This window comes from Erinaceus europaeus, chromosome 7 (assembly GCF_950295315.1).
Source record: "Erinaceus europaeus chromosome 7, mEriEur2.1, whole genome shotgun sequence".
Classification (NCBI taxonomy): Eukaryota; Metazoa; Chordata; class Mammalia; order Eulipotyphla; family Erinaceidae; genus Erinaceus; species Erinaceus europaeus.
This window is the reverse complement of record NC_080168.1, coordinates 15,864,867-15,886,380: the sequence shown is the minus strand read 5'-3', so window position 1 is coordinate 15,886,380 and position 21,514 is coordinate 15,864,867. Positions and strand designations below refer to the sequence as shown.

Genomic DNA, 21,514 nt, shown 5'->3' with positions numbered 1-21,514 from the left:
AATCCCTGGTCCTCAACTGCATGGGGGAGTTTCATAAATGGTGAAGCAGGTTTACAGATCTCTCTCTCTCTCTCCCCTCCTCCTCCTCTATTTCTCCCTTCCCTCTCAATTTCTCTGTCTCTATACAGAATGAGTAAAATAAATAAAAATTAAGAAAGAAAAGAGTGGTCTGGGAGGTGGCACAGTGAAAAAGCTTTGGACTCTCAAGCAGGAGGTCCTGAGTTCGATCCCTGATAGCACATGTGCCAGAGTGATGTCTGGTTTTTCTCTCTCCTCCTATCCTTCTCATTAGTAAATAATAAAAAAGAAAGAAAAGAAACAAGAAGAAAGACAAAAAAAAAGACCATTAGGTGGGATATGGTGAGAACAGAAGATGATGTCCCCTCTTCCCACACAGACTCCCTAGCTCAGCTCCCACCTTGACTCCAAGAGTCTTGGTGAGCTCTATGGTGTGGTCATAAGATGGCCTTGATTCTCATCCCAGTCCTGCTACTTAATACAGTTGGTGACACCAGCAGCCTGTTAATCTTTTGTGTTATTTGTTTGTAGTCTCTCCTCTCCCTCTCCCTCTCCCTCTCCCTCTCTCTCTCTCTCTCTCTCGTGTGTGTGTGTGTGTGTGTGTGTGTGTGTGTGTCCAGGACACAGCTCAGCTCTGGTTTATGGTGCTGCTGGCGAATGAACCTGGGACATTGGAGTCTCAGGCATATAAGACTTTTTATATAGCCATTATGCTATTTCTCCAGCCTGCCTAATAATCTTTCTAGTGCTTTGTGACCTCCTTTATAAGATGAAGTCCCAGGGGATGGGCAGTGATGCAGCTGGTAAAACACACAAGTTACCGTGCATTAGAACCTGGGTTCAAGCCCCAGGGCCCCAGGTCATGAGCAGTGAAGCCGTGCTGCTGGTACTCTCTTTCCCTCCCCTGTCTCACACTCTCTCTCACCATATTTCTCTCTGTCTCTGTCATAATTTTTAAAAATATTTTTCAGGGAGCTAGGTAGTGTCACACCTGGTTGAATGCACATGTTACAATGTGCAAGGACCCAGGTTCAAGGCCAGGTTACTACCAGCAGGGGAAAACCTTCACAGGTGGTGAAGCAGTGCTGCAGGTGTCTCTGTTTTTTTCTCTCTCTTTTTTGTTTGTTTCTCTCCCTCATTCTCCATTTCTCTAGATTTCTGGCTGTCTCTATCAAATAAATAAAGATAAAAAATCTAAAATATATTTTTCAGGGGGCCAAGTGTTGGCTCACCTGGTTGAACACACACGTTACAGTGTAGAAGGACCTGGGTTCAAGCTCTGGCTCCCCACTCACAGGGGGAAGCTTCATAAGTGGTGATGCATTGTTGCAGGTGTCTCTCTTACTCTCTATCCTCCCCTCCCCTCTCAATTTCTTTCTCTGGCCTAGCCAATAAAAACAAATAAACTAAATGTTCTCTATATATAATTCATATATGTGTATACATATACATCTACACACAGGGTTGTTAGAAAAAGCATGACACATTTTTGCATAGAAAAACATAAGAAAAGAGAGTTGGGCGGTAGCGCAGCGCGTTAAGCGCACGTGGCGCAAAGAGCAAGGACCCGAGTAAGGATCCTGGTTCAAGTCCCTGGCTCCCCACCTGCAGGGGAGTCCCTTCACAGACAGTGAAGCAGGTCTGCAGGTGTCTGTCTTTCTCTCCCCCTCTCTGTCTTCCCCTTCTCTCTCCATTTCTCTCTGTCCTATCCAACAACGATGACATCAATAACTACAACAATAATAACTACAATAGAACAAAGGCAACAAAAGGGAATGAATAAATAAATAAATAAATAGTTTTAAAAAAGAAAAATAAATAAAAACATAAGAAAATATGTCAGGGGTTCGGGCAGTGGCGTACTGGGTTAAGTGCACATAGTGCGAAGTGCAAGAACCCACACAAGGATTCCAGTTCAAGCCCACGGCTCCCCACCTGCAGCGGGGTCATTTCACAAGTAGTGAAGCAGGTCTGCAGGGGTCTATCTTTCTCTCTCCCCCTCTCTATCTCCCCTCTTTTCTCGATTTCTCGCTGTCCTATCCAACAACAACATCAATGGCAACAATAACAACAACAAGGGCAACAAAATGGGAAAAATGGCCTCCAGGAGCAGTGGATTTGTAGTGCAGGCACTGAGCCCCAGCGATAACCCTGGAGGCAAAATAATAATAATAATAATAATAATAAAATTAAAAAGAAGATTGGAAAAAATGGCCGCTAGGATTTGTAGTGCAGTCACTGAGACCAAGTGATAATCCTGGATAATAAAAAAAAAAAAATAGAAAATATGTCATGACTTTTCTGACAGCCATATATGCACATATAATGAAGTCCTGTGCTGATGTGCTGTGGCTCCTTGAACTGAAATGGACTCTTATTTTTTAAATTTTTTGCCTCCAGCGTTATTGCTGGGCTCAGTGCCTGCACCATGAATCCACTGCTCCTGGAGGCCATTTTTCCCCCCTTTCGTTGCCCTTGTTGCTGTAGCCTTGTTGTGGTTATTATTGTTGTTGTTGATGTAGTTCATTGTTGGGTAGGACAGAGAGAAATCGAGAGAGGAGGGGGAGACGGGGGTGGGGGGGGAGATAGACACCTGCAGACCTGCTTCACCGCCTGTGAAGTGACTGTGCTGCAGGTGGGGAACCCGGGTCCTTACATGGGTCCTTTCACTTTGTGCCACATGCACTTAACCCGCTGCTCTGCCACCCAACCTCCTGAAATAGACTCTTAAAAGTGTAATGTGTGAGGAGTCCGGGGTAGTGCAGCGGGTTAAGTGCACATGGCACGAAGCGCAAGGACCAGCTTAAGGATCCTGGTTTGAGACCCCGGCTCCCCACCTGCAGCGGGCTCACTTCACAGGCGGTGAAGCAGGTCTGCAGGTGTCTATCTTTCTCTCCCTCTTTCTGTCTTCCCCTCCTCTCTCTATTTCTTTCTGTCCTAACAATGACACCAATAACAACAACAATAATAACTACAACTATAAAACAAGGGCAACAAAAGGGAAAATAAATAAATATTTTAAAAATCATGTGTCACTTGTCATATATGTATGTACATATGTATATTAGACATACAGAGAAATTGATTGGGGAAAGAGAGAGGAAATAGAAGGGAGGGGAGGTGTGAGGCTCCAAAGTCCCAGGTTCAATCCCCCACCCCACCATAAACCAGAACTGATCAGTGCTCTGGTAAAAAAGAAAGAAAGAAAGAAAGAAAGAAAGAAAGAAAGAAAGAAAGAAAGAAAGAAAAAAAAATTTTTTTTTAAAGTGAAGCAGTGCTGCAGGTATCTCTTTTTCTCCCTCACTATCTTCCCCTTCCCTTCCTTTTCCTTTTTTTTTTTCTGCTTCCAGGGTTATTGCTGGGGCTCAGTGCCCGCACCATGAATCCACCACTCCTGGAGGCCATCTTTTTTCCCCCCTTTTGTTGCCCCTGTTGTTGTAGCCTTGTTGTGGATATTGTTGTTGTTGTTGATGTCGTTCATTGTTGGATAGGACAGAGAGAAATGGAGAGAAGAGGGGAAGACAGAGAAGGGGAGAGAAAGACAGACAGACACCTGCAGACCTGCTTCACTGCCTGTGAAGCGACCCCCCTGCAGGTGGGGAGCCGGGGGCTCGAACTGGGATCCCCATGCCTGTCCCTGTGCCTCACGCCAGGTGCTTAACCCATTACATCACTGCTCAACCCCCTTTTCTTTCTTTTTTAATTATTATTGGATAGAGACAGACAGAAATTGAGAGGGGAGGGGGAGATAGAGAGAGGAAAAGAGACAGAGAAATACCTGCAGCCCTCCTTCACTACTGTGGAAGCTTTCCCCCTACAGATGAACACCAGGGTCTTGAACTTGAGTCCTTGCACACTGCTTCACCACTTGCAAAGCTTTCCCCCTGCAGGTGGGGAGCAGGGGCTCAAACCCAAGCCTTTGCGCACTGTAATGTGTATGCTCAATCAGGTGTGCCACTACTGGGCCCACACTGCTTCACTATTTGTGAAGCTTCCCCCACTGCAGGTGGGGGTTGGGGCCTTGAACCCAGGTCTTTGTGCATGGTAACATGTGTGCTCAACTGGGTGAGCCACCAGCCTGTTCCCATCGTATTGGTGTTTGTTTTAAATAGAGCATTGTTCACTCAACTCTGGCTTGTGGTCATGCCAGGAATTGAACTTGGGACTTCTGGTGCCTCTGGCCTGAAATTCTGTTGTGCTAGTAAAGATACTATCTCCCCTGCCCTCCTTATTTTCCTGGAAGCCTCAGATTGCAAACAATGCCCAGAAAAAGCAATGCTGTTTTACGGTCTCTCAGGCAGCACTGGGTCATACCACCAGGAAAAGCAGCGGCACTTTTCTGTCTCTCAGGAAGCACTCTGGGTTCCTTCTTCACCCAGAGGCTTCTCTGGTCCCACCCTGGCACAAGCACCAAGCCTTTTCTTTCTAGGTTTTGCCTCAGTGTTCTTTCTCCTGAGAGCAGCCCGCAGTTCTCTGCCCCACTTAGGTCCACCCTGATCCTCGACCTCCCTTCTGGCTCTGGGCATCTGCAGGCTGCTGTTCTTTTAGAGACCTTTTTCAGAACTTAGAGCCGGAGAAGCTGCATTTTCGGTCACACACACACACACACACACACACTTCCTAGACATTTAGCACAACGAGATGGATGAGTGGTAGCACACCTGGCTATACGTACCTGTTACAGCGCACAAGGACCCAGGTTTAAGCGCCTGGTCCCCACCTGCAGGGGGAAGCTTCACAAGTGGTTCTGTCAACAATAATAATAATGATAAATAACAACAATAATAATAAAGATTTAGCACATGACATCTTTGCTCCTGGCTCTACGTGCTAGATGAAGCTTCACTAGCGGTGCTGTGATGTCTTTCCTTCTCTATCTCTTTCTGCCTCCCACCCTCTAGAGAACAGGAAGAAAATGGTTTCTGGGAGTGGCGGAGTCATGCAGGCATTGAGCCCCACTGAGAACTCTGTTGGGATCATTTTTTCTTTAATTTAGCTATCCCCAGGTGACTGTGCTTTTGTCATTTTTAGATGCTCACCACTGTCAAGGCCGGGGAATTGGCACAGTGGGTAAAGTGTTTCATCATGAAGCGTGAAGTCATGAATTCAATCTGGCATGTGCCACAGTGATGCTCTATTTCTCTCCCCCATGTCTCTCAGTAATAAATGTGTGGGCCCCCAAGGGACAGCTCCATGGCTAAACACTGAATTTGTAACCCTAATAGCACAGGTTCAATCCCTGGTATTGCCATGTGCCAGAGCTGATCAGTCTTCTGATTTAAAAAAAAAAAAAAGGGGAGTCAGGGGGTAGCGCAGCAGGTTAAACGCACGTGGCGCAAAGCGCAAGGACCGGCGTAAGGGTCCCAGTTCGAGCCCCGGCTCCCCACCTGCAGAGGAGTCACTTCACAAGTGGTGAAGCAGGTCTGTAGGTGTCTATGTTTCTCTCCCCCTCTCTGTCTTCCCTTCCTCTATTTCGCTCTGTCCTATCCAACAAGAATGACAACAATAATAAAAAAAAGAGCAACAAAAGGGGATAAATATTTTTTAAAAAGCTTATACTTGTTAATTAAAAGCTACAACATTTCTCTTCATGTGTAGATCTTTTGTTTACACAAAAGCACAGAGTTTGACAGTCTGTGTATGCTGAGCTTGGTCCAGGAGCTAAGCTTGCGTTAAGGCCGGTGACAAGAGAAGGCTGCCAGAATGCAGAGCTATCCCCCCACACACACACACCATGGGTGAAGGTTCCAGAAAACTTAAAGGATCCTGAGGTGTTTCAGACACAGGTCCTGACACAGTGAGGTCCAGACACAGCTGCTGGAGCCCATTTCTGGTCCATATGAATCTGGAATCCTGTACTTTGATCAAGTGATCAAAGTCATGCTAGAGCTGAGGGTTCTGGGATTCTTGAACCTGACCAAAGTGGTGGTGTATGACTCTTACCTCTACAACCCATGGACAAGTGACACCTCCTGTGCCAAGAGCGAGGGTTACTCAGACTTGAAGGAGTCATGAATTCCTTGGAACTAGGCCCTTGGATGAAACGGAACTAGTTTGTCGTCTTTGGATCTGGGACCAGAATGTAGCTAGCAGTCTGATAAGGAGAAACCAACTGACTTCCTGGACTCAGACCTTTGCCTCTGAGTCTTAATGTAATACCACCACCCCCAGTATCATCCCACATCACACTGGATTCCTCGTTAGAGGTAAATTTTTAAAAATACTTTATTTATTAGAAATATAGGAGGAGAGAGAGAAAAAACCAGACATCACTCTGGTACATGTGCTGCTGGGGACCTCATGCTTGAGAATCCCAATGTTTTATCCACTGCGCCACCTCCCAGACCACCTAGAAATAATTTTTAAAAAAAATAGTCCCTTGAAATGTGGTTGAATGATTGAGACCATTAGGTAGGGGATAGGTAGCATAATGGTTATACAAAGAGTCTCTCATGCCTGAAGCTCCAAATTCCTTCCCAGTTTCAGTCCTCCACACCACCATAAGCCAGAGCTGATCTCTGGTAAAAATAAAAATAAAAAGACCTTGGAACCTCAGAGCCCCAGGCATGAGTAATAGAGAAAATTATAGCCAGCTGGTCCTTGAGCTTAACTCTTAGTTGCAACACCTGAGCTATAAAGAAATCCAAGAACTTACTTGTCCAAGATTCAAATAGTTCTAGGAGCCAAGTTCTGAACTACACCCTTGCCCAAGTGTTGCTCAACCTAAGGGCAAATGTGAATTTAAAAAAGTAGAACTTTGCCAGTTTCCTTTATTTTATTTTATATATTTTTTATTGCCATCAGGTTTATCACTGGGGTTCGGTGCCAGCACTACAAATCCACCATTCCCGGTGGCCATTTTTTCCCTTTTTTTCCCCTTTCTTTCTAATATTTATTAGATAGGATAGAGAAAAATTGAGAGCGGATTGGGCGACAGAGAAAGGGAGAGAAAGATAGCCACTTGCAGACCTGCTTCACTGCTCATGAAGCAGACCCACTATATATGTGGGACCAGGACACTGAACCCAGGTCGTTGTGCTTGGTGATTTGTGTGCTGAAGTGGGTGTGCCACTGCCTGCCCCCACCCACCAGATCCTTATAATTTGATCGAGTTGACTTTTTTCTTTGAAAATATTTTGTTTATTTATTGAATAGAAACAGAAATTGAGAGGGAAGGAGGAGATAGCAGGGAAGAGAGACAGAGAGACACCTGCATCACTGCTCCACCACTTGTGAAGCTTTTCCCCAGCAGGTGGGGACTGGGGGCATGAACCTTGGTCCTTGTGCATTGTAATGTGTGCTCAACCAGGTGTACCATCACCCAGCCCCAAGAGTTTACTTTTTTTTTCATTTTATTTATTTTTATTTTTTAGAGAGGCAGAGAAAAAAACAAACCAGATAGGGACCGGATGGTGGCGCACCTGGTTGAGCGCACATGTTACAGTGTGCAAGGACCCGGTGTCAAGCCCCAGTCCCCACCTGCAGGGGGAAATCTTCACAAGTGGTGAAGCAGGGCTGCAGCTGTCTCTTTGTCTCTCCCTGCCTCTTTTTTTTTTTGCCTCCAGGGTTGTCGCTGGGGCTCAGTGCTTGCACTATGAATCCACTGCTCCTATGACCATTTTTTAGAATAGAACAGAGAGAAATTCAGAGGGGAAGGGGGAAATAGAGAGGGAGAGAGAGAGAGAGATACCTGCAGACCTGCTTCACTGCTTGTGAAGAGACCCCCACCCCTGCAGGTGGGGAGCTGGGGGCTTGAACGGGGATCCTTGCTCAGGTCCTTACACTTTGCACTGGCCAGCCCCCCTCCCTCTCTGTGTCCCCCCTCATCTCAATTTCTGGCTATCTCTATCAAATAAATAAATATATATATATATATTTTTTCCCTCCAGGGTTATTGCTGGGCTCGGTGCCTGCACCATGAATCCACCGCTCCTGGAGGCCATTTTTCCCCCTTTTTGTTGCCCTAGTTGTTGCAGCCTCGTTGCGGTTATTATTGCCATTGTTGACGTTGCTTTGTTGTTGGATAGGACAGAGAGAAATGGAGAGAGGAGGGGAAGACAGAGAGAGAGGGGAGAGAAAGACAGACCCCTGCAGACCTGCTTCACCGCCTGTGAAGCGACTCCCCTGCAGGTGGGGAGCCGGGGGCTCGAACCGGGTTCCTTACGCCGGTCCCTGCGCTTTGCGCCACGTGCGCTTAACCCACTGCGCCACCGCCCGACTCCCAAATATATATATTTTTAAATCTTTTTAAAAAAAACCCAGAGAATTGCTCAGTTCTGCTTTATTATGATGTTGGAGATTGAAGATGGGACCTCAGAGCCTCAGGCATGAAAATCTTTTACAGAACCATTATACTGTCTCTTGGTGCACTGTTCAAATATGCTATTTCACCAGTTCTCTGGTTCTCTATTTATGAAAGAGAGGGAGTGACAACTACAGCATCACTCTGGCAATGCAATGCCATGACGCGAATTCAGGACCTCATGCTTAAGAGTCCAACACTTAATTCACTACCCTACCTCCTGGGCTGCAATAAATATAAATAAATATTTTAAAAATGGGGAGAGGCAGGTGGTGGCACACCCAGTAGAGTGAACACATTACCATGCTCAAGGACTCAGATTCAAACCCCTGCCCTGCCCCTGCAGGGAGAAGTTTCACAAGCAGTGAAGCAGTGCTGCAGGTGTCTTTCTCCCTTTCTGTCCCCGCTCCCTTCAATTTTTCTCTGTCCTATCAGATAAAAGAATGGGAAAGGAAGGGTGGGGGAGTGCCACTGGAAGCAGTGGATTTGTTTTTCAGGCAATAAGATCCACTGATAATAGCCCTGGTCGAAGGAAGAAATAAAAGGGGCCGGGTGGTGGCATGCCTGGTTCAGTGCACATGCTACAATATGCAAGGACCCAAGTTTGAGCCCCCGGTCCCCACCTGCAGGGGGAAAGCTTTGTGAGTGGTGAAACAGTGTTGCAGTTGTCTCTCTGTCACCGTCTCTGTCTATTTCCCCCTTCCCTTTAAATTTCTGGCTGTCTCTATCCAATAAATAAATAAGTGGTCTGGGAAACGACTCAGTAGATAAAGCACTGAACTCTCCAGCATGAGGTCCTGAGTTCAAGCCCCCAGTAGCACATGTACCAAGGTGACATCTAGTTCTTTCTCTCTCCTCCTATCTTTCTCATTAATAAACAAAATCTTTAAAAGCGGGTTAAGCACATATGGCGCAAAGCACAAGGACCAGCGTAAGGATCCCGGTTCGAGCCCCCGGCTCCCCACCTGCAGGGGAGTCGCTTCACAGGCGGTGAAGCAGGTCTGCAGGTGTCTCTCTTTCTCTCCCCCTCTGTCTTCCCTTCCTCTCTCCATTTCTCTCTGTCCTATCCAACAACAACAACATCAACAACAACAAAAATAAAAAAAGGGCAACAAAAAGGAAATATTTAAAAATCTTTTTAAAAAATAGATAAATACAATAAAACATTTTAAAAATAAAGAAAAAAGAAAAAGAAGGAAGGAAAGAGACAAATAAAAGCCTGGTTCAACCCCGGGTTTCGGCACCAAAAAAAGGAAGGAAGGAAGGAAGGGAGGGAGGGAGGGAGGGAGGGAGGGAGGGAAAAATAGCAGCCAAGGAGGTAGCACAATAGATAAAGCATTGAACTCTCAAGCATGAGGTCCTCTGGGCCAGACAGTGGTGCACCTTGTTAAGTGCACATGTTACATGTTACCTTGTGCAAGGAGAGGAGACAGCTAGGATGTAGAGAACAAACTTCCAGGATCTGAAGGGGCGTGGCAGCAAGACAACGGCTCCTGACAGAGGCAGAGGAGTGTGGCATTAGCGGGAGGAAAGGGGGTTTGGCAGATGGCCAACAGCAGCTCTGAGACCAGTTATACCTGGGTCAAAGCTCTGGAACCCAGTGTGGTTTCTCTCACCTTTTCTAAGCCTCGAAGTCACCAGTCACAGAAGTGAAAATAATGGGGCAGAGAGATAGGACACTGGTTAAGGAAAAAGACTTTCATGCCTGAGGCTCAATCAGTTTCCAGGTTCAATCCCTAGCACCACCATAAGTCAGAATTGAGCAGTGTGCAGGAAGAATGAATAAATAAATAAATAAGAAAAAAGAAGAGAAAGAAAAGAAAGTAACTATGATGAACAGCAATCTGAGAAGTGGCTAAAATGTATGAGGTCCCAAGGTCCACCCTCACATTGCATGTACTAGAGTGATGCTCTAGTTCTCCCCCTCTTCCTCCTCCTCTCTCATGTTAATAAATAAGGAAATCGGCTCCCCACCTGCAGGGCAGTCACTTCACAGGCGGTGAAGCAGGTCTGCAGGTGTCTATCTTTCTCTCCCCCTCTGTCTTCCCCTCCTCTCTCCATTTCTCTCTGTCCTATCCAACGACAATGACATCAGTAATAACAATAATAATAACAACCACAACAACAATAAAACAACAAGGGCAACAAAAGGGAATAAATAAATAAATATAAATTTTTTTAAATAAATCATTTTAAAAGGATCCATTTATGTTTTCATTCATGAGAGAGGAAGGGGAGAGAGGAGACAGAGAGGAATGAGGGATGGAGAGAGGGAGGGAAGAAGGGAGGGAGGGAGAGAAAGAGAGAGAGAATGAATACCAGAGCATCATTCTGGCACATGAAATGCCAGAGATCAAACTTAAGACTCCATGCTTGAGAATCCAGTGCTTTATCCTTGGTTCACCTCCCAGGCTGCTAAATAAGCTCTTTTAAAAAATATTTTATCAACTTTATTTATTGTATAGACACAATCAGAAATAAAGAGGGAAGGAGGAGATAGGAAGAGAGACAGAAAGACACTTGCATCACTGCTTCATCATTCAAAAAGCTTCCCCCCTGTAACTGGCGAATAGTGGCTCGAACCGGGGTCCTTGTGCATTATGAAACATGCATTCAACCAGGTGTGCCACTAGCCAGCCCCTTAAATAAGCTCTTTTAAGGAGTCGGGTGGAGCACCCAGTTAAGTGCATCTAGTAATAAGTGCAAGGACCACACAAGGATCCTGGTTTGAGCCCCCAGCTCCCCACCTGCATGGGTGTCACTCCACAAGTAGTGAAGCAGGTCTGCAGGTGTCTCTCTTTCTCTCTCTCTCTCTCTATCGCCTCCTCCTCTCTCAATTTCTCTCTGTCCTAAATAATAACAATAATGATGATGACGATGATGATGATGATGATGAAAAATGACTACTAGGAGCAGTGGATTCATAGTGCCAGCACGGAGCCCCAGCAATAAGCCTGGAGGCAAAAATAAACAAACAAAAATAAATAAATAATAAAATAACTATATCCTACAGAGATGAGGTATCTGACACTTCGCAGGCAATTGGGAAACAATGGTTTCTTTCCTTCCTCTCCCTTTCTTCATCGCTCTAAGGTCACCAAAACTCACCAAAGCACCTTGCTCCTTTAGGTGACTCTGGCGCCATCTGGTGGGACAGTGGAGGATGGCATCCCTCCTGCAAGGCCGTGAGTATTCTCCTGGCTTGGAAAGGCCTTCTGGGGGTGGGTGGGAAGGGGGCTGGAACCCCTACTCTGAGCCCTCCCTGCCAGCTGCGTACCCCACCTCACGTCTCCTGGCCCAGGGTTGCCTGCCAGTGAGGACCTGCTGCTGATGCAGAACGGCACGATGATGCGCAAGGTGAGATCAAGGAGCTGGAAGAAACTCCGATACTTCAGACTGCAGGAGGACGGCATGACCGTATGGCACGCCCGGACAGTGGGGGGCAGCGCCAAGCCCAGCTGTGAGTATCGTGGGAAGCTGGGGATGGGCACAAGGATGGATGAGACCTCCAAGAGCCTGAGGTAGGGGAAGGAACCCGTGAAATGGTAATGACAGTCCTCGCCTTTTCTAGGCTATCTGAGAGTGAGTTCCTGCAGGGGCGGGCTCAGATACATGTTATCATGCATTAGGACTCAGGTTCAAGCGCCCAGCTCCCACCCCCTGCAGTAGGGTGGAGCAGTGCTGCAGGTATCTCTCTGTCTCTCCCCCTCTCCTCCTCAATTTCTCAGTTTCTATAAAAAAAAAAAAAAAAGGAAAGAGAGGGTATGAGTATGGGATGATCCCACTCATAAACAGAAGTTGATAAAGAAGAACAGAAAAGGAAACTCAAAGCAGAATCTGACTGAGTTTGGAGTATTGCACCAAAGTAAAAAATCTCTGGGTAGAGGGGGAGAGTAGATGTTCAGCTTCACTGTAGCGGGAGGGGGAGGGACACAGACCTTTGGTGGTGGGAATGGTGTTAATATACACTCGTATTAACTTATAGTCTCACAAATCACTATTTAAATATAAAAAAACAATTTAGAAAATTTTTAAAAAGGAAAGAAAAACGGCCACTTCGTGGTCTGGGAGGTGGTGCAGTGGACAAAGCATTGGACTCTCAAGGCTGAGGTCCTAAGTTTGATCCCCAGCAACACATGTGATGTCTGCTTCTTTCCCTCCCTCTTCCTATCTTTCTCATTAATAAATAAATCTTTAAAAAAAAGGGGGGTCGGGCAGTAGCACAGCGGGTTAAGTGCAGGTGGCACAAAGTGCAAGGACCGGTGTAAGGATCCCGGTTCGAGCCCCCTGCTTCCCACCTGCAGGGGAGTCGCTTCACAGGCGGTGAAGCAGGTCTGCAGGTGTCTGTCTTTCTCTCCCCCTCTCTGTCTTCCCCTCCTCTCTCCATTTCTCTCTGTCCTACCGAACAACGAATGACATCAAAAATAACAAGAATAACTACAACAAGGCTACAACAAGGGAAACAAAAGGGGGGAAAATGGCCTCCAGGAGCAGTGGATTCATGGTGCAGGCACTGAGCCCCCAAAATAACCCTGGAGGCAAAAAACAAACCTGAAGGAGCCATAAATTCATTGTGCAGGCATCGAGCCCCAGTGATAACCCTGGCGGCAATTGAAATGAAATGAAATAGAAAACAGAATAAAATAAAAGAGAATAGAATAGACTAGAACCCTTGACCTAGCACCAGAAGGCATCTCATAACTGGTGGCCTTCCTGGTGAACATTTTGAAATACAGATCGCCTTGAGAGCACACAGCCTGCAGACTGGGCCCTGTGTGATCCCTCTAGTCTGCTTTAGAGCTGTGGTCTAAGCTCATGACCCACTCATCCCAGCTGAGGTAAGGGGCGGGGGGCTTCTCTGCCCACTTCCCATAATCTGGGGGGAGAGGACACCCTCATTCTTGGACCACAGATGAACTCAAACACAACCACACTTCCATGGGACTGCTTCCATCCTGCCAGTGTTTCCACTTGGTGGCCGGGCCCATCCTCCTATGACCACCACATGGCTTGGCCTTGGAAAGGACCGTCATTATCTAGGATGAGGACACCAGGTGTCGAGTCTTTCCGCTCTGGGTCATGCTGCCAGCTGGCATCCCTGCTGCCTAGGACTCATGTGCCCCCCACCCTGAACCCCAGGTCTCTGTATCACACCATTCTAAGGCTCTTGGGATTGCAGCCAGTGGAGGTTGGGGTTCCTTCTCCCTGTAGATTTGCAGAGAAGGAGGTTCCGGTGTGGGCCATCCTCCTCAGCACCCCGCACCATTCCCCCCACCTACCCGCAGTCTCAATCTCTGACGTGGAGACTGTACGTGAGGGCCATGAGTCGGAGCTGCTGCGGAGTCTGGCAGAGGAGTTCCCACTGGAGCAGGGCTTCACCGTCGTCTTCCATGGCCGCCGCTCCAACCTGGACCTAGTGGCCGGCAGTGTGGCAGAGGCCCAGGTCTGGATGGCCGGGCTCCAGCTCTTAGTGGACGCTGTCACCAACATGGACCAGCAGGAGCGGCTGGATCAGTATCAGCAGGGGAGAGTCAGGGTGGGGACTGGAGCCAGCACAACAGGGACAACTGGGTGTGAGGTGGGGTGCAAGACTAGAGAGGCCCAAGAGTCAGGTAAAGAGGGCAGCTCCCACTGATGAGAGACTGAGGAGCCTGAGTAAAGAATGCTGGGGGTAAGGGTGGGCAGAGACTAGGTGGGAAGAGTGTGGGCACAAATCAGGTCGAACAGACAAACAGGGTTGAGTCAGTAAGAGGAAGGAATACAAGTTGCTGAAGGGATGATCCTCGTGGTGTCAGTCATTGTCAGAACCAGAAACAGCCTGTGAGCAGTGTCAACTCACTTCAAGTGTCCTGGATCCTGTTCACCTTTTTTCTTTCCCTCCCTCCTTCCAACTCTCCCTCCCTCATATCTTCCTTCCTTCCTTCCTTCCTTCTTCCTTTCTTTCATTCTTTTCTTCCTTCCTTCTTCTTCCTTTCTTCTGTTCTTCCTTCCAGGCAGAAACAGAAAGGGAAAGGGAGAGGGAAAGAGAGAGAGAGAGAGAGGAGCCATAGCACTAAGTTTCCTCCAGTGCAGCAGGGACTGTGTTCAAAACTGGTTGTGCATATGGCAAAGCAGCACAATATCTAAGTGAGCTGTTCTGCCATCCTGTATTCACCTGTTATGGCCATCCATTCATTTGCCATTTGTTTTTGTTTTAAATATTTATTTATTTATTTATTTATTCCCATTTGTTGCCCTTGTTGTTTTATTGTTGTAGTTACTGTTGTTGTTATTGATGTCATCATTGTTGGATAGGACAGAGAGAAATGGAGAGAGGAGGGGAAGACAGAGAGGGGGAGAGAAAGACAGACACCTGCAGACCTGCCTCACCGCCTGTGAAGCGACTCCCCTGCAAGTGGGGAGCTGGGGGCTCGAACTGGGATCCTTATGCCGGTCCTTGTGCTTTGCACGACGTGTGCTTAACCTGTTGAGCTACTTACTGCCCAACTCCCTGCCATTTGTTTTTTTAAAAATTTTTTTTACAGGGGCTGGGTGGTAGTGCAGCGGGTTAAGCGCACATGGTGCAAAGCACAAGGACCAAAGTAAGGATCCCAGTTCAAGCCCCCAACTCCCTACCTGCAGGGGGGGGGTCACTTCGCAAGCAGTGAAGCAGGTCTGCAGGTGTCTTTCTCACCCCTCTGCCTCCCCTTCCTCTCTTGATTTCTCTCTGTCCTATCCAGTAGCAACAACAGCTATAACAACAATAACAACCACAACAAGGCAAAAACAAGGGCAACAAAAATGGGAAAAATAGCTTCTAGGAGCAGTGGATTTGTAGTGCTGGCATCGAGCCCCAGTGATAACCCTGGAGGCAAAAAAAAAAAAAAAAAGAAGAAGAAGAAGAAGAAGAAGAAGAAGAAGAAAAAGAAGAAAGAAAATAAAAGAAAATGTTTTTTACTTATTTTTTAAATTTTATTTATAAAAAGGAAACATTGACAAAACCATAGGATAAAAGGGGTACAACTTCACACAGTTCCCACCACCAGAACTCCAAATCCCATCCCCTCCCCTGATTGCTTTCCTGTTCTTTATCCCTCCGGGAGTATGAACTCAAGGTCATTGTGGGATGCAGAAGGTGGAAGGTCTGGCTTCTGTAATTGCTTCCCCGCTGAACATGGGCATTGACAGGTTGACCCACACTCCCAACCTGCCTCTCTCCCTCCCTAGTGGGGCGGGGCTCTGGGGAAGTAGAGTTCCAGGACATACTGGTGGGGTTGTCTGTCCAGGGAAGTCTAGCTGGCATCATGCTAGCATCTGAAACCTGGTGGCTGAAAAGTGAGTTAACATATAAAGCCAAATAAGTTATTGACTAATCATGAACCTAAAGGCTAGAATATTGCAGATGAAGAGTTGGGGGGGGTCTCTGTTTTGTAGATAGCTAGTAGACATATTTTAGTTATATTCCAAAAGGCCTGTGGCTATACTAGTTTATTGTATTTTTCTTTTTCCCTGAGCCTGACATCTGAAATGCAGGTGGATCCAAGTTATTGTCTGGGGAGATGATGTCATAGCTGCTTTTGCTTCTTTTGGATAGAGACAGAAATTGAAATGAAAGGGGCAATAAAGAGTGTGAGAGAGAGACAGACAGACACACCTGCAGCACTGTTTCACCACTTGAGAAGTTTCTCCCTGCAGATGGGAACTGAGGGCTGGAACCCAAGTCCATGATCGTCATAACATGTGTGCTGAACTAGGTCCACCAATGCCCAGCCCCCTTCCTTCACCATCTAGTAGACAGCGTGTAGCAGGCATCACACCCAGCTTTAGCAACGTGAAGATGAGTGAGACTCAGATACTGCTCTGGCTGGTGGAGCAGATGGGGCTGTGTAAACTATCAAACTAAGGCAGAAGCATTATGGTGCTGGAGTTGTTTGTGGATGTTCAGAGGAAGGCGAAATATTTCCTCCCAGCTGAGAGGGTGCTGAGAGATCTTCGGGGCCTTGGAAATCAGTAGGGCTTGAATTTGAAGTGAGGAGGCGGGGAAGGCACTCAGCCTGGGGGAACTGTGTGAGTCAGGTGGCAGAGGTGGGGTGGCGGCTACAGGTATCCAAGCCAAGCCGAGACAAAGTAGGCCAGCACTCTAGGGATATCCTGCTTGACCTGAATGTGGACAACAGACTGGTCTGAGGGAGAGATGGGGAGGCGGGACCCGGACAGAGATGCTGATGAATGAGCACACACACACCTGCACACACACATGGCGCTTTTGCCTTGACTCAGACCCAGATGGCTGAGTGACTGGTTCTACCGAGGAGACAAAAACCAGGACGGCCGGATGACTTTCCAAGAAGTCCAGCGGCTGCTGCATCTGATGAATGTGGAGATGGACCCAGACTACGCCCTCCAGCTTTTCCAGGTAAACCCCCTGGGTGAGGGTCAGCCAAGGCCACGCTCTCGGTTGACCCAGAGTACTCTGATCCTGTCTGGCAGTACGTATTAGTTGAATCTCTAATGCCAAGCACTATGCCAGGCTCAATGAGAAGTACAGTCTTGCTGGAAAGAGGAGTCATAGTTATAATGGGTAAAGAGCAGGGCCAGCAACATAGCTCACTTGTGTAGTGAGCTGCTTTGCCATGTGCAAGACCCAGGTTCAAGCCCAGCCCCCACCACATTGAAGGAAGCTTTGGTGCATTGGTCTCTTGCTCTCTTTCTCTCTTCTCCCCTCTCCCTCTATTTTAGAAGAAGGATCTAAATACCATGTTATCCTGAAGCAGTCAGTCTTCAGGAACCTGTGTCCAAGGTCAGAACTTCACGTGTGTCAGGCTAGAGCAATAGTTCACTCTGTAGAGGCCTCGCCATGTATGGGACCCAGGTTCAAGTTGTGGCACCACAAGGGAGTGCCGTAGCGCCAGGGGATGGTCTGGCTGTATAGTAGCTCTTCTCTTCTCCTCTCTCGGAAGTGGCAAAATCATACAAGGGCAAAGTCTGAGCTCAGAAAAAAGAGGGGGGAGGGAGAAATATTGGAATTTGGTGACCTGGGAGATGGCACAGAAGATACATGTTGGACATACAAGCATGAGGTCCTGACTTCAACCCCGGGCATTGCATATGCCATAGTGATGCTCTGGTTCCTGGTTCTCCCTCTCTCTCTCTCTCCCTCTCTCTCTCTCTCTCTCTCTCCTTCCAGGGTTATTGCTGGGGCTCAGTGTCAGCACTACAAATCTACTGCTCCTGGCGGCCATTTTTGCCATATTTTTTAATAGGATAGGACAGAGAGAAATTGAGAGATGAGGGGAACATAGAGGGGGAGAGAAAGACAGACACCTGCAGAGCTGCTTCACCGCCTGTGAAGCGACCCCCCTGCAGGTGGGGAGCCGAGGGCTTCTTGCACTGGAACTTGAGCTTCGTGCTATGTACACTTAACCCAGTGCACTACCACCCGTCCCCCTCTCTCTTTCTCTTTCTTTTTCTCTTTCTTTCTTTCTTCCTTCCTTCCTTTTTATTTTGTTTTGTTTTACTAGAGCACTGCTCAGCTCTGGCTTATGGTGGTGCTGAGGACTGGACCTGGGACCTCTGATGCCTCAGGGATGAGAGTCCTTTACAGAACCATTATACTGTCTCCTCAACCCTGCTCTCTCCTATTTCTTAAACAACAATCATTCGTATAGTTGAAAAGCATGGACAATTACTATAGACAGGATAAAAATATTGTACATCTTCAACTTGAAGTTTGATAAAAGTAACTTTTTGTGTAGAAACACTTGTTTATTGATTGGCTAGGTTTCTTCCATGTGTTTTATACAAAAATGGAAATGATAAAACATTTTTTTAAAAGTTTTTTATAGGGGGAGTCGGGCTGTAGCACAGCGGGTTAAGCGCAGGTGGCGCAAAGCACAGGGACCGGCATAAGGATCCCGGTTCGAACCCCGACTCCCCATCTGCAGGGGAGTCGCTTCACAGGCGGTGAAGCAGGTCTGCAGGTGTCTATCTTTCTCTCCCCCTCTCTGCCTTCCCCTCCTCTCTCCATTTCTCTCTGTCCTATCCAACAACGACAACAACAATAATAACTACAACAATAAGACAACAAGGGCAACAAAAGGGAATAAATAAATAAAATAAAATAAAACACTGGGGAGGTGACTGTAAAAAAAAAGTTTTTTATATTTATTTATTTTCCCATTTGTTGCCCTTGTTTTTTATTGTTGTTGTAGTTAATTTTGTTTTTGTTATTGATTGTTGTCGTCCTTGTTGGATAGGGCAAAAAGAAATGGAGAGAGGAGGGAAAGAAGACAGGGGGAGGAGAGAAAGACAGACACCTGCAGACCTGCTTCACCGTCGACTCCCCTGCAGGCGGGAAGCCAGGGGCTTGAACCACGATCCTTATGCAGGTCCTTGCGCTTTGTGCCACGTGCCCTTAACCCACTGTGCTACTGCCCAACTCCTGGATGAGAGAGTTTCTGACCTTCAAGGCCTAGTCTCAACTTTCCTCTAGTGGCTGAAACAGTGCTCTGTACTTAATGAAGCAGCTTCTTCCAGGGACACTCAGCCAGGAGCTCCCCAGAAGCACGTTGGGCCCCTTTGTCTGTCAGGTCGCCCTTCTGGGACAAGCCAAAGTCATAGGCAGCGCCAAGGTGCAGGCTGGTGTTCATGCTGCCCTGAACCCTTTCTTGCAGATGGCAGACACATCCCAGTCGGGAACTCTAGAAGGAGGCGAGTTTGTGGAGTTCTATAAGGCGCTGATGAAGCGTGATGAGGTGCAGGAGCTGTTTGAGAACTTTTCAGCTGACGGACAGAAGCTGACCTTGCTGGAGTTCGTGGATTTCCTGCGAGAGGAGCAGAAAGAAGGAGAGCGGGCTCCTGACCTGGCCCTGGAACTTATTGATCGCTATGAGCCCTCAGAGAGTGGTGAGCGGGGAGGCGCCAGGCACGGGCTGCATGACTAGAACAGTCCAAGGGAAAACACACAGTGAAGCCTGGACTGGGTGTGGTGTATTGCACCAAAGCCAAGGATTCTAGGGAAGGAGAGGAAGGGATGGGCTCAAGAGGCCCTGAGGTCCCGGTGTCAGATGAGAGAAAAGAACCTAGGTGGGGGGAGCAGTGTCTTGCAGGTGCCTAGGCACCTATCTTTAGTCAGCATGAGGACCAGGGTTCAAGCCTGTGGTCCCTACTGCAGGAGAGAAGCTTCATAAGTGATGGAGCAGTGCTGCAGGTCTCTCTCTCTCTTGAACCCAGGTCCTTGTGCATTATAACATGTGTGCTCAATTGTATGTACCACGGACCAGCGATATATATAGTTTTCATGAGAGATAGATAGATAGGTACCAGAGTACCACTCAGTTCTGGTATGCTGTGGTGCCAGGACTGAACCTAGAGCTTCTGGGGCCTCACACATGCACATCATGTCCTCTCATGTTGAGGTATCTCCTCAGTCCTTCTTAAATTTAAATTCACTGAAATAGCCCAGTTGTATAGCTTACTCTCTTTCTCTCTCTACCTCTTTCTTTCTCTCTGCCCTCCCCCCTGTCTCTTCGTCTTTCTCAGTCCCTAATAAAATGAAACAGTGAGACCCCAGTAATGACTAAAACCAAATAATAAAAAAATTCAATTCCTTAGTCACATAGTCACTCTTTTTTTTTAAGAAACAATTTTTTTTAGTTTTTTTAAAACTTTATTTATTTAATTTTATAGGACAGAGAGAAACTGAGAGGGAAAGAGATGGAGGAGAGAGACAGAGAGACACCTGTAGTACTGCTTCACCACTCGTGAATCCCCCCCACACACACACACACAGGTGGGGATTGGGGACTCGAACCTGGGTCCTTGTGCATGGTAACATGTGCACTTAACCAGTTAGGTGTACCACCACCACCCCTTTTTAAATTTTATTTATTTATTTATTTTTTACTATTAGCCCTTATTTTCTTTCTTTCTTTTTTTTAAAAGCATTTTTGTTTATTTATTAATGAGAGAGAGAATGCTGATACAGAGCTCTGCTCAGCTCTGGCTTAAGGTGATGCTGGGGATTGAACCTGGGCCTATGGAGCCTCAAGCATGACAGTCTTTTGCAGAACCACTATACTGTCTTCCCAGCCTTCATAGTCACATTTCAGGTGCTCATTACCCAAATACAGCTGGAGCCTACCAGTCTGAACAGCTCAGAAGAGAGCAGCCCATCACTGTAGAGATTTCTGTTGGCTTGCACTGGGCTGGAATGATCTGAAGGACTCCCCCTCTGAGGGTGGGCTTGATTGACAAGGTAGATGCTGGGTGGAGTTGCCTGGAAGCCAGCACCTGGGCTTGGACACCCTCTGAGAGGGCTGGGAAAGGGGCTGGGCTGGAGATTGGGCTGGAGACTCCCACTAGAGCGCCTCACTCTGGTAACCCCCCAACACACACATACCCCAGGCAAGTTGCGGCACGTGCTGAGCATGGATGGCCTCCTCAGCTACCTCTCCTCCAAGGACGGTGACATCTTCAACCCCGCCTGTCTCCCCGTCTACCAGGACATGACGCAGCCCCTGAACCACTACTACATCAGCTCCTCCCACAACACCTACCTGCTGGGGGACCAGTTTTGTGGCCAGAGCAGTGTGGAGGGATACATACGGTGAGGTGGGAGGGAGTGGAGGCGTGGTCCTGTCTGTGAGTCATGGGCTGAAAGCCTGGGGGGGAGGTGGGAGGGAGGTGTCTGAGGAGCACTGGATACCTCAGGGACCTGAAGGAGATACTGAGCACTGGAGGAAGAGTGTGGTGCTGAAACCCTATACCTGGGCTGTGTCCATGATGTGATCTCTTTCACTTCTGCCTGTGGCTTTTTTTTTAATATATATTTATTCCCTTTTGTTGCCCTTTTTTATTGTTGTAGTTATTATTGTTTTCATCGTTGTTGGATAGGACAGAGAGAAATGGAAAGAAGAGGGGAAGACAGGTGAGGGGAGAAAGATAGACACCTGCAGACCTGCTTCATCACTTGTGAAGCGACTCCCCTGCGGGTGGGGAGCTGGGGGCTCGAACCGGGATCCTTAAGCTGGTCCTTGTGCTTGGTGCCACGAGCACCTAACCCACTGTGCTACAGCCTGACTCCCTCTTTTTTTTAACCATCTCTGTTTTTTTAATTAATTAATTAATTAATTTTAAAGGGGAGACATTAACAAAACCGTAGGATAGGAGGGATACAACTCTACACAATTCCCGCCACCAGATCTCTATATCCCA

General features: G+C 47.4%; 1 protein-coding gene across 7 annotated transcripts in view; it reads left to right on the top strand.

The window, feature by feature from the left end:
* The window catches only part of PLCD4 (phospholipase C delta 4), a 51,927-nt gene that overhangs the window by 9,743 nt on the left and 20,670 nt on the right, over window positions 1–21,514 (top strand). For all 7 annotated transcript variants that reach the window (XM_060193888.1, XM_060193882.1, XM_060193885.1 and 4 more), the window contains 6 exons: window positions 11,450–11,505; window positions 11,622–11,780; window positions 13,606–13,834; window positions 16,586–16,715; window positions 18,973–19,204; window positions 20,705–20,906. In XM_060193888.1, the coding sequence (XP_060049871.1) occupies window positions 11,484–11,505; window positions 11,622–11,780; window positions 13,606–13,834; window positions 16,586–16,715; window positions 18,973–19,204; window positions 20,705–20,906 (974 nt within the window). In that variant the 5' untranslated portion in view covers window positions 11,450–11,483. The remainder of the gene's footprint in view (window positions 1–11,449; window positions 11,506–11,621; window positions 11,781–13,605; window positions 13,835–16,585; window positions 16,716–18,972; window positions 19,205–20,704; window positions 20,907–21,514) is intronic.